The 16,243-nt window shown below is 44.0% G+C and overlaps 1 protein-coding gene across 19 annotated transcripts in view; it reads left to right on the top strand.

Moving 5' to 3' along the window:
- The window catches only part of TRIM9 (tripartite motif containing 9), an 88,781-nt gene extending 73,632 nt beyond the window's left edge, over window positions 1-15,149 (top strand). For 5 of the 19 annotated variants that reach the window (XM_008139057.3, XM_054715503.1, XM_054715507.1 and 2 more), the window contains 3 exons: window positions 10,089-10,392; window positions 12,716-12,878; window positions 15,087-15,149. In XM_008139057.3, the coding sequence (XP_008137279.2) occupies window positions 10,089-10,392; window positions 12,716-12,878; window positions 15,087-15,149 (530 nt within the window). Of the gene's footprint in view, window positions 1-6,141; window positions 6,331-8,795; window positions 8,838-9,256; window positions 9,281-10,088; window positions 10,393-12,715; window positions 12,879-15,086 lie in introns of all 19 variants that reach the window. The other 14 variants (XM_054715491.1, XM_054715493.1, XM_054715500.1 and 11 more) reach the window with 9 other exon arrangements.
- Window positions 15,150-16,243: the final 1,094 nt, after the last annotated feature.

The raw sequence follows: 16,243 nt of genomic DNA on the forward strand, positions 1-16,243 counted from the left end.
GAGGAAAGCAACCCTAAGTGTGTCTGCTAGGTGTCTGAAACGTCTTGTCAAAGCAGAGCAGCATTGTGTAGCTGCCTCGCGTGTTTATCCAGAAACCCCAGGCAGAAAGAGGACTTGAACACTTCCAAAGAGTCATGCGAGAGATTTTTTTAAAAGAACAACATTCCTGCTTTTAAAAGAAGGTGTGAGGTGGTCATTTCCGGGATAATATCTGAGCTCTTCCTCAGGGCCTGTCCTTAATCACGTCTCTGCGCTTCCTCTAGTCCCCCACCCCATCCCAGGTGAGCGTTCCCCCAGGTCCTCCAACCCATTGGTACCAGTGGCTGCTGCTCTTGGTCGGCAGAGACAGGTGGCTGCCTGGGAAGGAAAAGGGATGTTGGGGCCACATTTTTGAGACTACCGATAAATTCCAGCACTTCAGCAAAGAGGTGCTCGGAGCCCTGAGAAGGTGTTCTTAAGCATTTTCTTAGTTCAATGTCCGTAGGGGCCATCTCCCCAACACCTTCCAGGATTGTTTCATCTAATGACAATAAAAGGGTTGGGGTCTTCAACTTACATCGTAGAAACTGCTTTCTCAAAGAGGACAGAGAAGGCATTATTCATAAAGATCAGAATGCCTTTTGCCCCGTTAGACTCGGCATCACACTACCCCTTCTACTATGATAGCTCCTCCCACACATCACAGGAACTAACCCAGAGAATAGTCGGTGGCACAGACGGAATGCAGCCCCAGAATGGCCTCCAATGCATTGGTCCTAAGTCTCTTTATAGGTGTTTTGTGGTGATTTGGGGCCAGCATAAGTACTGCCCTCTCAAACCCTGATGTCCTGGGATCCCTCCGCCAGAGAAGCTGTAACCTAGGTGGGGGATGGAGAACCTCACCTGATCTCAGAAACAAGCACAGAGAATGCCCCAGCCCGCCCACCTCCTATGGCCAAAATTCCAAAGAAAGGAGTGATATGTTTGTCTTTCAATCCGTGCACAGAATTACTCTATTTAGAGAAGGAAGATTAATCCTCAGTGGGTACAGTGTTTGGAGAATGATATTAAGTCATCTACACAAACCTCAGTCACCAGTGAGACCACTGGTGTGTGCCCATGTAGCATAAATTTACCTTTTATATATTTCCAAAAGCAATAATGGCATTGTCACCCCAAAATTTTATCCACCAGGAATTTATCCTGCCTGGGTGCCTCTCCTGTCCTGTCACAGATAAAGGCTTGGATGTGTCCTTTAATCTCTCGGGATTTCAGTTTGTTGTTTTGGGGTGTTTGGGGGTTTTGTTTGTTTGTTTGTTTGTTTGTTGTTTTTGTCTATAGACTGAGAGCAAATGACCTATAATAAGTACCCTCTGTGATTTTTTTCCTGTGGCTTTTCTGTTCAAAATTACTCTCGAAAGCTATTAACTACTTCAGAAAATGTGATGAACAGGTGTAGACAGCTCCCGCCTCCTCAGAGGGTCTTCCTGGGTCTTAGAGGTCTGCCTGTGATACTGAAATTTCTACACTCATAGGAGGCAGCTGGTAAGGGATCACATCAGGAAAAGTCAGGTTCACTGTAGATACCTTTCCTATGCCTCTGTTTTGCTTTTTCTAAAGCCTCTCCCAACATAATTTAGTTAGGAGAACATGCATTTTCAGGATAAAATCCTCATGGGAGGTAAATCATACCTGAACAAATTTGGGTAGATTTTATAACGTCCAAGGTGAAAGGTCTCAGAGCCCAGAAAGGAGAGACACTTGGTTCCTTTTAATTCTGATAGCATGCACGGTGTCCCAGGGAACTTCCTGAAGTTTCCATTGGGCTGAATTGGATCCAGGCCCTATTTTTCGTTCTGAGGAATGTGCTTTGCAGTTGACACTCTGGGGAGGAGGTTAGTCCTTTGGAACCTTTTTTATCTGTTTAAATGTGGGAATTTTGGGTTCTTCTGATGACAGTTCCTTATAGATAATGCCATGGTATTGTAAATTGGAGTGGAGGACTTGGGGACAAAGTATGCAGCCGTCCCAGTGGCAGTAAGAGGCTGTTCCATTTGTTCTTATAAAAGGTTTCAAAAACAGATTTGTTTCTCATTTCTCAACTGCAATTAATGAAAGCTTAAAATCCCACCTCCCACTGTAAATTATATACCAGTGGGCATCACTGAGACTCTGGATACTTAGTAGGCCATTGAAGGAAACTCAACCTCCTTCATTCATTTCTTTCTCTCTTTTAAAATCTTCCCAACAAATGCAAATTCTTTTCCAGCTGGCTTATAATTGAACTGAAACTCACCTTTAATGCTGCCCGTGCCGTCCTTGGTGACCTTCCTTGCTTTACTGCGCTCTGAAATGCAGCCATCTCGCTGGGCCAGTGCCCAAGGGCTACTGAAGTTACAAGCTGTTCACTAGCAGACAGGGAGACAACCAGGAATCCACCAGGGCACAGAAGCAGCTGGAGTAGCACATGCTCTCAGAAGGAGCCCCTGTCAGTTTGCCTGTCCTCTTTGAATTTCAAAAAGTGCACCTCCAATACTGTACTTTACACGTCCACAATATCCTATGATGTCCATAGGAATCTTTAGTATTTGTATATGTTGGAATCAGTCAAGAAGCTCTACTCCCAGAAGAGTGAAAAATGAATCAATACTATAAAACAGACTTTCTCTAAATTATTCTTTTTCCATGGTCAGCTTTTCTGCCAGTTCCTGTTTTCTGGCTGCTTGGTTCTAATACAATATCTACACTTGATCTTAGCCAAAAGGCCGAGAAGCGATAGTTCTAATACAATATTTGGCACATGGTAGGTGTTCAATACATGTTAGCTAATGAATCAAAGAAATATACAGTTAGCCAAACAGAAGTACCACCCAGATATTCTTTTTTCACCTCAGACCCAGAAGCCAGTAGGAAATAAATGAGGTCCACCAGCCAAACTTTGCTTTGAGAATTCTTGATCCCACAACCCCAGGTGAGAAGGGAAAGCAGTCCCGACAAGGGCAAAAGGAAAATGATGGTCCATGTCAGAGCTGACGGAAAGTGTCCTAACCTATTCCCATTATGAACATAGTCCCAGTGTCACAGATATGCCTAGAGTGGTCACACCAGTATTCAGCTGCCATACTGTTTTCCATTGCTCTTTCCTGTTAAACTGTTTTTACTTAGCAGACAGGATCACTGCATGGGATGAAACATGGCAGGAACATAAAGCCTTTTAAAGATCTACTTGTCTTTCCCTAGTGGTCTACATGCTAAAAACCCATGATAATCATCCTGGATATTAGCTATGAACTAAAACATTGCTTTGCATCATGTATTCTGAGGGGGGAAAAGATAATCTCATTCCTGTTTGTCTTGACTAATAGAATACTAATGGCTGAGAAGCCTTCTTCAGGTCTCAGTATTTGTGCTTTGAAGGGAGGGGGGAAGTGAGATGTACATACTTTCTGCATCCCATGCTACAACACAAAATACACACATGTCTAGCTGTGTGTAGGCACAATGTGAGTTATGTGATTTGACCAAACAAGGGAGTGGCATACAGTTCCCCATGTTGTCTTATTGTCTTTGGTTCATGTCTTTAAACCTGTCCAGAAGGGCATGACAAGATTAAAGCTTTGAAAACCTTACCATAGAAGGAAGATCAGAAATAGATTCTACTTATCCCAGAAAAAGGAAAGAATTAAAGGGGATTGGTGACTGCCTTCAAATACTTGAAGACCTAGTGATCTGTTCTGTGTGGTCCCAGGTAGTAATGCTACAGATGATGACTGGAGCTCCCAAAGAGGCATTTTCAAACCAATATAAGCAATAACTACACACCAATGGGCTGCCCTGAAGTGATGAGTTTCTCAATGCAGGGGATTTCAAGGGGAAGTTTGAAGATTGCTCCTCAGATGTTACCACAATGTGTCTTCCCTCTAAGACTCTTGCAACCTAAGATAATATCAAGTGGCACAGATGGTTCATAGGCAGCAGATTAAACATTTGCACTGTGTGCTCATGGGGATGGGCATAAAGATACTCATGTGGAACGTGTTCTCTCTCTTGTAATTCATTTGAGATGCTCCTTAGAGAACATGGGGTAAGAGCCCAGCTGGTAAGGTGTGGGTGGCCATAGGTGGGAAAAACTCAAAGATAGAAATGGATGGTTGGATAATGTGGTTATTAAATAATCTTGCCTGAATAGAGGGCATACTTCAAGAATGAGAGGAGTCAAGGAAAACTGGGTCATCAATAAACAATGGATGCACATAAAAGGATAGAAAGACAGTATTATTTTAGTGTTGAGTTATTAATCCCATGAATAATGATAGCTACCCTCAGTCCTCACCCCATGGAGTGGTATCCTCACCAACTCTAAGTTTTTCTTCCTGGTGCTGAGAATAGAAAAGGTAAGTACAATCCATGATGGGCTCATCTATGCTCCCAAGGTCAAGATTCAGTACATATCTTTTCACTGATTTTCAGATGATTACTTGGGGTTTCGATAGACTCTGAAATTAATTTTACTATATATGTCCTTTCTCTTAATTTTTAAAGCAACAACTATTTTCAATATAATAAATGGATGGTTACCACAGATTTTTTTCAATAAAAGATCTTTTACTGACAAGAATATCACTGTAAAAGCCTTTTCTCCCTAAAAGAAATCCACATCAGTTTGTGGTGCTGTATTGTTGTTTTTCTAATTTTCCCATTAAACTAAAAGACTAATTTCCCCTTGAGACAATTATAACAGGAATTAATTCTGATTTACTATTTCTGAACAAAGAAATGATCCTATATGTCAAATCATCCAAACCATATAAAGTTTAGGTAGAGGAAAACTTAAATATATTCTTATTAGGACCATGATGCCTCTGGTTCATAAATAGCAATTCCTTTTCTCTGAGATCTGGTTTATATTTTTCTTTAAAAAAAAAATCCCCTCAAGAATAAATCTAAAGCCTAAAAAGCTAACTTCCATATTCTAGGTTCAGAAATGAGTTGACTCTTGACAATATTAAAATGAAAACCCACCCCAAGGCCCCTGTTCTGAGCCCTTCAAGGAAGATCATATTCCACAAACATGCACTCCCGTTATTTTTGCTTGAACATAATAGCATTTTCACAGGATAAAGGATGTGTTCAAAGCAGGCTCAAACCAGAAAAATATCCTCAAGAACACCCTCTGGCCATTGAAGTAAAATTACTTTTTCAATGGGAAGGAAGTTCCTGGCTGGTTTTGGACATTGACTCTTACCATCATGGCATGTGTAGTTGCTAAATTATGACTATCAAACTATGTTCTAAGAAGGCCCCATTTGGTAAAACATCAATCTCTGCCCAGACCACCCGACTGCAAAGAACCAGTTATTGATTGACAAAAGAGAAAGGAGTGAATTTAGTAATTTAGAGAAACTACCTCCCAAGCCCTTCTAAAGCCAGATCAAGCCAGATAAGTCCTTTCTCTGGTATAATAGTGGTCTTCACACCAGACCTGACTATCTGAAAATAAAGACCTTTTTTGTGCCACCAATTCACCTCACCATTGCCCACAGTTTATTATTAGAGAACCAGAGATGTTCAAGGGGCATCCCTAGGGTCTGATCATAACTCAGAAACAAAGGTAAGACTCCTTCCGCAATGGTCAGCCCCATTTTCCTCGCCTATCCAAAGAGCAAGTCTCGAGTGTGCTGGTATAGAAAAGTCATCCATTTTGAAATGGAAAAAACTATATATGGAGAGAAGAGGGAAAATGTGTAACAGCAGGGAGTTGGTAAAAATCATCACCTCCTAAGTAGAAACCTTTTAAGGGGTAGTAACTTTGGAACTAGCTGAAGAGGGTGAAGTATTAATCCTTGGTCACTACTGGGTAAAATTTACCTCTAAAGTTTTTAATTTCAACTCTAAAAATATTTAATTAAAAGAAAACTTTCTCTACCATGAAAACTTGGGGGAAATGAAAACAACTGTATTTGATGTCCTCTGCCTGGTCTTGGGTTCTGACCTGCCTAGAATTCCCTCCCAGCCCAAGCCATTTGGGATTAGGAAATGCCTGTGGCAACAGCAGGCGGGATGAGGCTTTGTACAGATGCATTGGTAGGGCAGGTCTTGGGGAACTGTGCCCGGGCAGGTGGCAGATTTCTGATCTCTAGTTTGCATTGATCTTACATTTAGACACAGATTCAGAAGAACAGACAGTCCCTTTTCCAGTGCCTTCGGAAAGATTGCCGCTCCGTAGAATGAGTCCTTTCTCCTCCACCCTAAATCTACAGCCCAGCTTTCCCGGGAGATCCTACTTTGATTTCCGATCCTCACCCCACCAGCTGAGCTTGCATTCCTCCTTACAGTCTCTCAATGCACCGGGTGAGCTGAGCTCCTCTAACCTTTCCTCTTGATCTCTGTGCCTCGAAGGCATCTCTGAAATAGCTGTTTTGTTTTTGCCATTCATGTGCGTGGAGCCGGCCATGAGCTAGTCTCTATGTTTGTGGCCTGCTTTGATATGAGGGGCATTTGGACCATGGAGCTTTGTGGTGGTCTTGTTTGTGTGGTGTGAGGGTCCCCTCTCCCCTCCCCGCCCCCAATCAAGTTGTGGTCAATGTATAATGGCATTGGAAAGCGATGAGTGAAGTTGTTCTTTTTGCACAAGCTGGTACCACCATGGACATCCTGCTCTGTCATCATGTGCAGTGGCATAGCACGGCACAGGAGCTGGCTGAGGGGAGGCCTTAGAGGTTTGCAACCCTGCTGTATCCAGGAAACCAGCTATGTCTGGGGCACTGGATCAGTGCATCCCGCCTGGAGTGGTCTGATTAAACATAGACTCAAGAGATCTTTATTGAAAAAAAATAAGACAAAGCACACCAACAGCAGAATGCATCATACAAACAAGCAAACCAGAGGGCTGAAAGTAAAAACATTTTCTACAAAAGCCTGTGCTCACTAGTGGGGACAGTTGGGCTCAAGGCTGGGTTTGGGGGTTGTTTTTTTTCCAAGCAAAGGGGAGGAACCACCACCAGCTGAATTAAAAGTCCTTAACTAGCTTAAGGCCCAAAGATCTGAGTCATTGAAAAGTCTGGCCTCCCCAGAGGTTTCCCTCAGCCAAGCAGGTTGTGACAGGGCTCTAGGCCGACTGCAGGAGCGCTAGACCTGTGTTACCATGCAGTGAACTGTCTAGCCAGTAGAAACTTTAAATATCTATGATGCAGACCTATTTGATCTCTTCAGGACTATATTGTAATCATGGATACACCCATGATGCACATTTCACATTTCCAAAGGTTTCTTTTGTTTCTTATTTTATTCTTTTTTGCTCATCCCACATCCTGGAATGAAGACCACAGCATGACAGTGCAAAAAGGATGCAGAGACTTCAAGCTCTCTTTAAAATGACATTTTTCTTTGTGCTTTTACGTTTCTTATTGTTTTTCTGTGCACTACTGGCTTTCAGACATGCTTTGTTATGGAATTCTTTTCACTTGTGTCTAATGTACGGGAATATTGTAATAGTCTCTGTAATGTATATTGTCTCAAGAATAAAATGAAATGTGGGTTTCGGGGTAATTGATGGCTGTTTGCACTGTTCTAGTTGTATCGTTGAATCTTGAATGTTTGACAGTGTGTTTAAAGTAGTGTAAAAAGTTCTCACAAAACTTGTTTTGAAAAAGACTTGCACAAAGGCATGATTCATTTAAACGTGTTAAAAGCCCTGTTGAGATTCTACAAATTTATTTCCAAAGCTGGATATGAAATTCGGTCTTAAAACTCCATGTGTTCTCAGGAGAAAATTATTCTTTTGTATGCAAATTCATTCCAGAGTAACCAAAAACAAGTTAAGTTCAAAATCTTTAAATTTTGCTTTTAACTCAATTACTAGTCCTTTCTAAGTTCCCTTCTTAATTCTTCTGAAACTCTTTTAATTCAGTGTATCATCCTTCAATTGTTTTACAAATTAATATTTTAGGGTCTTATGATTGAAAAAAAATTAAATTATCCTCTCTATGGGATACCCTGGTGCTCATCAAAAGCACATTTTCTAAGGGGTCTCTGGCACCTCTTGAAATCATAGTTCTCACATCTTTAAACAATACAAGATTGCTTCCTCCACCCAATGCAACTTCTCATAGGGCAGGGAGGGTACCAAATCCTAAGGAAAGGGGATAGTTGGAAAAGTTCCACAGGTGATTCTAAACTATCTCTGAGATCACTCATACCCCCACCATCCACCAATCCTCATCCTTTTCCTTAGATGTGAAGGATGTAGTAAAATAATCTGAAGAGAAGATGAGGCCATTTTTATTACATTTCACTCGTGTCATTATTAATAATTATCAGATGTATTTATTAGCATATAGATTACATTTCCCGTTTGGTTATATGGGTATCATTTCACTTGGGCCCAGTCACAACAAAGGCCTAACCCGAGTTAGAAGTGCATAGAATAGAGATGGAGAATGGAGTTTTATCAAAATCCAGTGTTTTCTCCCATTTCAATGGGATGAATTTTTCTCATTTCTAAACAGTAATCCTTCTTAATGTGGAAACTTTAGTGGAGAAGATTGAATTTGAAGAAGGAGAAAATTTAAGCTGTACAATTTAGAATCAATTAGAGGAGGATTTATGAAATGAGAAAAAAAAAGAGGTACTTTTTATTTCAAAAAAGCAGAGAAGCCATTTTGACTCATCAAATAAACTAACATAAAAGGGCTTTGGTTTTTCATGAATCAAGCCTCTGGTGACTTTATTCAGCAGGTGCTTTTTAAGTGTAAACAAATAATTTTTATCAACGTGGTTGTTGCTTCATAGCTTTGATGTGTAGTATCTCTTTATAGGATGCAATTTTGAGCCACAATCTGCACCTTACTCTCAATTAGGCAAGTATACCTACTGTAATTGTTATCTTTTACTTATGTGATTGGTATGCTCAATTTCCTTCACAAAATAAATGGCAATAGCTTCTTTTATGTCAATAAAATTGTCTAATTGTCATTCAAATACCATTATAATAGCTTCTCACATACTTAGAAAAAATGGAAAAGATACCTGTATTTTAATTTTATACCTCAAGGATTACTTTTTCTGGCCAGTTTTCTTACATATACATCAATGCCAAGCACTCTTTATGAGCGCTAAGTGTGGGTAAAGGTAGTCAGACCAACTTGTGTGGTGTTCCTAGAGTTTAAAATTGAGCCCTGTTTTGGTATTAGCCTATCAAAAGAGCTCTGTTTTCTTATCAATGCCAATTTTGCTTCCTATTTCTCTCTCCCATGCCTTTCACTTGGAATGACAACAGTTGACATTAAAAAGCTGTTGGCAGGTATGAAATAAACTTACTCTGTTACAAATAGCAAAGACCACAGTGTCTGTGAGGTGGCTCACAGGTTCCGTAAGTCAGCAGTGACCTCTCTCCAGAGTGTGTGAGCGGCAGACGGCATTTAGCACTCGGGGCGTAGCAATGTGGACAAAGACATCGTTCTATCTGCACCGCATGTCCCAAACACCTGCTACAAACTGTATGTTTAAGTTATAAAGGACGCAACCTGTCCTGTGTCCACGTCACAAGCACTCATGAAAATCCGTTCATGTCGCTGACAGCGTCGCAGCTTTTCTGAGCTTTCACTAGCACTGAGGACATTTTCCAAACGACTACATTTGAGCAGTTCTGCCGAAGGAATATTTCCTGGTCTCAGTGTGTTTTATCCCTCCTCCATCTAGGACTCTAGATCCCAGCCTCCCTGCCTCAGGGTCACACAGGCATCTTAGCGCATCCCTCTCACTTTATGTCTCTGGTGTACTGTCTGCCAGTCACCGGGTGAAGGGACTTGCACCTTCCAAAATCGATGCCACTCCACTCCCGGATCACCTGGTTGGGAGTGCAGTCTGAGCCAGGTAACCCCTGCTAAATCGGTCGGGTGTCCTCCATCTGCTTCTGGCCACAGAGAGTACCAGCTCCCAGGAAGCGACCCCTGTCTGCCCACTCACGGCCCCTTCTGGCCCCGGACGCCTCCCTCCTGCATGGCAGCATGAAAATGGGACACAGCGCCCCTCAGCCGCCCAGGAGGCTGGTCTGGTATTGGGCTCACTGGGTCCGTCTTACTAACCCCACTCCTTTCTGTTGTTCCCAGTGGCCTGGTTTGCTTTTGACCCCGGCTCAGCACACTCGGACATCATCTTCTCCAACGACAACCTGACTGTGACCTGCAGCAGCTACGATGACCGGGTGGTACTGGGGAAGACCGGCTTCTCCAAGGGTGTCCACTACTGGGAGATAACTGTGGATCGCTACGATAACCACCCCGACCCTGCCTTTGGCGTGGCCCGCATGGACGTGATGAAGGATGTGATGTTAGGAAAGGACGACAAAGCTTGGGCAATGTATGTGGACAATAACCGGAGCTGGTTCATGCACAACAACTCGCACACCAACAGGTACCCTGCAGCCCCCAAACCAAGCCTTCTTCACGTTGGCTTCTGGTCAAGAACGAGAGCCCAAGTTCAAAGACCTATTACATAGACAACATTAAGGAGGCGGAGGTCGAGGTCGGGCAGGCGGTCTTCATTAAGTAGCGCAGGAGTTCTACTAGTCTTAACTGAGGACATCCTGGTGGGTACTGTGTTTGTTTGTTTGCTCACATAATGGCAGAGACATGAGTTCTTTCCTAGGCCCTTCGTTGTAATATTCCACCCCCGGCTGGAAACTAAGAATCCCCATGCACGCCCATTACAGGGCAACACTCCAGGATTCTAAACTCTAGTTCCACTTAACAGAAAAGCCGTTTTGGACAAGTTATTTAGTTTTTCTAAACCTCAATTTTTAAATCCACCCAATTAGGATATTAATATTTTTCCATGCAGGAATGTTCCCAAGATTAAATGGAATGTGCAAAAATGCCTACATCAGAGGCATCTGAAAATAGAAGCTCTTGTTTCTCTTCTTATGGTTATGCCCAATACCACTGCTCAGGAGAGAGGCCAGTTAATAAACTAAATCTTGTGGATGCCAGTTTGGATAGCTTTGTACTTGAAGAGGTCTCTTCTAATTGTGCAGACTCAGAGCACCCAGTATGGCGGGAAAGGAGAACGTGGCCATCTCCTTAGGTTTTCCTCTACCACCAAAATGTAAGCCCACACGGTGACAGCTTTAACCCACACGGTGACAGTTTTCCTAGACTTCCTTTTCATTTGGTTTGTGTCTTCTTTCTCAAATGTGTTTTTTATGAATTTCCTAGATAAGTATCTTTCATGGACCCTGTTCTCTTTATTCTGAATGATTTCCCCAGGATACGTTCTCATTGGTGTCTCTAAAAAAAAAAAAAAAAATCTGTCCGATCAAAAGGAAAGTGAGCAAGGCAGTGGTAGGATAGTGGCCTCCACCGTTCCAGCCTTTGCTACATGCTCATTGCTGCCCCTTCTCTAGCCAGGGTCTCCTAGGGCCTCCAGTTCCTGTCCCCTTGCTGGTGTGTATTACTCACTCTCTCTCTCTAAGTGAGCACGCATACCATTTCAGCCTGCTGTCAAACCCTATTAGATGCAGCTAAGTAGTTTTCTTCAGTGACCTACATTTGGGGGGAACCCTCTGTAACTGGATCTCTGAATCCACCACCCCTGCACCATGCTTACCTTTCCCTCTTAGCTTCTTTATTTTGAAGTGAAGGGGTGAATAATGGCCACTGTCACACTATGCAGAGAAACACATTCTTAAAGCTGAACACGCCTGCTTGCATGCAAATTCGTGTCACTTGTGCTGTCATTGTTGAAGGTGTGAATACAAGACACAATTTATAAACCTGTCTTTTAACAGCTATGTGTAGTCTGTATTCTGCATGCCAGAGGGAAAGACCAGCACTCTTAAATGTCTGTGCTCTGCGGAGAGGAGGATGAAATCAAATACTGCTAGCCCTCAATGAGGGGAAGTGGCAGAGCTGCTCACCCATGCTGAATGGTGTTTGTGAAACCATCCATTGAAGCATCAGACACAATTCACTGTGAAATGTCATTTGAGTTCAGACTCTTTAAAATCACTCCATCTCCTACAGGGGGGAGTCCCCTTCTTCGATGTTGTCACTTTATAGAGAACCTACAACTTCTCAATGCAGACGCAACACACCAAAATTACCATCTTTCTGGAATGAATTTTTCTATTTAAAGGGTACCCTTAGGCCCCAAATCCAATTTTTCATGCATATGTTTAAGTTCGGCTTAAATTCTTCTCTATTTTGATTTTTAAATTAAGTCCCTCTCGATTAAATGATGTTGAGTCCACACCCTATGTGCAGCATGTAGGACACAGCTGTAGGCAGAACTCAGCCGGCCCAACGGCTACTCTCTTTCTTGGTCTTCGATGCTTTGTTTGCTGAGCTGAGTCTCGGTGGTGGTGACCCTGTGTGAATGAGGTCACTCTCAGCAACAGCAGAGCAGCGCTGTTGAACCCATCCGTTCTCAGCACGGGCCATACTTCCCCCAAGGGCATGAATATTGGTTTGGGGGACCAAGCCAAAAACCCTACCCTTCTAATATATAAAGCACAGATATGCATCCACACATAAATAGATACACAATGTATCTGTGATATTAACATTTCGTGTAAAGAGGAGCGATGAAGGAGGAGGGCCCTGTTTTAAAAGGCTCCTGGGAGGGAGGAGACGCTACCTGTAAACAAGTCCAGGAACACTTAACCATACAAATGGGGAGCTCCCAGCATGATGACAGGCAAGGGAAACCCAATTGCTTTTTGTTGTTGTTGTTTTCACAGAACTGAGGGAGGGATCGCAAAAGGGGCCACAATCGGAGTCCTCCTCGACCTAAACAGGAAAACCTTGACATTTTTTATCAACGACGAACAGCAAGGGCCCATCGCCTTCGAGAACATGGAGGGCCTCTTCTTCCCGGCCGTCAGCCTGAACAGGAACGTGCAGGTCAGCAGCGCGCCGTGAGTGCAGAGCGGCTTCTGCTCGCTCTGCTTCTGGGCTGCCCGTGGGCGGGCAAGTCCACCCCTGAGAGAGGGAAGCTGATCCTGTCAGGTCCAGACCCAGACAGGCAGGAAAGGAGGAGGGAAGGGGGTCGACATTGACAACCGACATGCTCCCGAACCAGCCTAAGCCCCTTCGTTCTACTTGGACCCAGTCTAGTTAACAGTAGCTGGGAAACTGGAATTCTATTGGTGGTTTGCTAATGATTGTCCCTCTGAGCCCTGGTTTCATCTTTAGTAGAAATGAAACTCCTGGACCAGCTGGCATGAAAACAAGTGCCTCGTGCAGTCCCATGAGTGCCTGAGAAGAGAGGGTGTAAGACTGAAGTATTAGCACCGTTACCAGAAATTTTGAGCATCTTCTCTGCACTCTTACTTGATTTATGGGGATGGAAAACAGTCCCTGCCCCAAAAAAGTAGTTATTTCTGATTTATTGTGAACTAGAGGCCCGATGCACAAAGATTCATGCAAGAATGGGCCTTCCTTCCCTTGGCTGCCGGCACCGCCTTCGCTCTGGCCCGGAGCCACCTTTCCGCCTTCCCACGCTGCCCAGAGGCCTGGAGTGGCTGGGGCAGTTCGGAATGCCTGCATCCTGCCCTGCCCCCAGCCGCTCAGTGCCTGTGTATGCAAATTAACCTGCCATCTTTGTTGGGTTAATTTGCATACTCACTCCTGATTGGCTGGTGGGTGTCATGAAGGTACAGTCAGTTTGCATCTTAGTCTTTTATTAGTGTAGATAGGAAAACAACAGATCCTTCTCATAAGTACTATTCATCAGTGAAAACAAGAACAGATAAAAAATCTTGCCCTCCTAAAGCTCACATTCTAGTTGTAGGAGACAGACAAGTAAGCACAATTACCGTGTTCATTATAGAGTGTGTGTGAAGGCAGTCAATGAGAGGGAGCAAAGACCGAGGTAGGGGAAGGGGATCAAGAGTGCTGAGGTTGGAGGGTTTTGCGGTCTTAAACAGGGTGGTCAGTGTGGTTCGGCCTTGATGCAGTCACAGGTGAGCTGAGCCTTGAAGGGGGTGAGGGAGGGAGCTGTGTGGGGCTTTCCAGGCAGAGGGAACAGCCAGTGCAAAGTTTCTAAGGCCTGAGGGGCCTCACCAGGCAAGAAAAGGCCACTGGGGTTGGAGGCAGTGGGAGAAATGATCGGGAAGGGGTGGGCCCCGCCAGCCACAGCTAGGACTTGGCCTTTCATTTCCCTCTTGAGCTGGAACTCTCATTGTCAGCGTGAATCTCACTCAGCAAATGGCTACCTTAAGATAGGACTCGAGTATTAAAACACTGCGGGTAATTTTTGCTCTACTCAGAACCACAGTCTTGGGAGCTATTTAAAAAATCCATTGTTGTTTATCAGGATGTACAGTAGAAGTGATGCCAGCCCAGTGACCTCTGCCCTCCTCTCTTCCTGCAACTAGTTGAGTTTTTCTGGGAGGCTGAAATCTAATCTATCAAGTTCAGCCTCTACATTGGAAAAAAGGAAACCATAAAATACCCTAGAAGTGAGCCTCGGAAAACCTCATTCAAAGTTTTCCACAGTTTTAGCTGCTCTGAGTATCTTTAGATCAAGGCTCTTGGGCTGGGGAAGAGGAGGATAAGAACTGGGACCATGGCTGTACTGTGCGAAGTGACTCTAGCCTTGTCTGTTGCGGTATGAGGTTGGACAGAAATCAGTGAAATTGCGTTAAGTGCCCATATTTCTTCACACCTGACAATCATCTATGCGATCCCCAACGGAAAGGTTTATCCTCATTGGAATAGCTAGTAGACAAGTAATAACGGAAGGGTTGTCTGCTTATCTGTTCTCTAACCATGGATTAGGCAATGATCACTACAACGTGGCCAACAGGCTTTGTAGATCAATGCCTGGGTCTTTAGTCATAAGGAACACAATCTCTCCAGAATCTTAACATGAGAACCATAGTATCAAGTGTCTCCAGGATCTGGGAGCCCACTATGATAACCAGGTTCCTCGCACAGGCAGAATTCTACTGCAATTCTCTTCAACGTGCTCTAGAGTATGGGTTAAAGAAGAGTGACCAGATCCCTTTTGAATTAGGAACACACCCACTGTGCCCTGGGAAGGAGGGTGCAGCGGGAGGGGGGCGGGGGTCCTGCTATGCCTCCAAGACTCACAGACTCTTTCCCCAGGTCACACTTCACACCGGGCTCCCAGTCCCTGACTTCTACTCCAGCAGAGCATCAATAGCCTAAGGACGTGCTGCGGAGGCGCCAGCTGGCCTGCTCTTACCTCCACCTGAGAAGCAACTGCAAGGAGCTCAGCCAGAGCTTGGTGGGATGCCAGAGAGCTGGAAGGAGAGGGAGAAGGAGGAGAGCAAAGCTGGTCCTCTATGGTCGTTACACCCCACAGCTCCGCCCCTTCCCTTCCAACCTCTCTATTGCTGTAATGCCTGCGTTCGCTCCCATGTTCAGCAATTCCAACCAGCGAAGGACCCAGACAACCCACGTGTCCCTTCGTTTCCTCTTTCAGACTTTGCTTTCAGTTAACTTCATTTTTATGTGGGTGAGTTACATTGTGTTTCCCTGCTGATCGTGTTATCGGCGACATATGGAACTGGCCCTGCCAAGAGGAAATTCCCCTAATAACTTGTTTTCTTAAGCTTTCTGTCAGAGGTTGTAGGGAGAGGTAGGGAAGAAGGAGCTGAATTTGGAGCCTTTTGCGGTTTACCTCCTAGAATGTCCATGCCCGGCTGCCTCTCGTGCAGTGTTAGCTCTGCATAGCTGATCTTTGGGAGGTGGACAGAGTGAAGGTAGCTCTGAAAAGTTTTCCTATCCTTTGAAGCACAAAAGTATCAGCTACACTGCTACACCGTGGGTAGGACCGTTAGGATAGCTGGGTCATCAGGACAGGCCAGAACCCTGGTCATTGAATGAAACTGGAAAGTCTCCAGACATAAGCAGACCAGGGCACTTAACAATTTGGTTCATTTCTTTAATACACGTTTTTGATTGAGAGCCTACTATGGACCAGGCACTATTCTAGACACGGGAGACAGTGGTGAATACATAGGTGTGGTCTCTGTCCTCCTAGGAGAACAACCCAAAAATAAAATGAAAACCAATTGTTATAACTAGAAAGGAAGTAAACAAGGGAGAGAGAGGCTCATTGGCAAGATCTCTTAAACCCCCTGCCATGATGCTAAAAATCCACATATTTTGGCCATAGCACCAGAAACATACCAACTCAATGCCTTTTCAACCGTGCTATTTTAATTAGGGTACCTGCTGCCATTCATCACAGAGCCCTTCTTTGGTAGAAATGATGTCAACATTCTTATTTGTTAATG

Source organism: Eptesicus fuscus, chromosome 5 (genome assembly GCF_027574615.1).
Source record: "Eptesicus fuscus isolate TK198812 chromosome 5, DD_ASM_mEF_20220401, whole genome shotgun sequence".
Taxonomy (NCBI): Eukaryota; Metazoa; Chordata; class Mammalia; order Chiroptera; family Vespertilionidae; genus Eptesicus; species Eptesicus fuscus.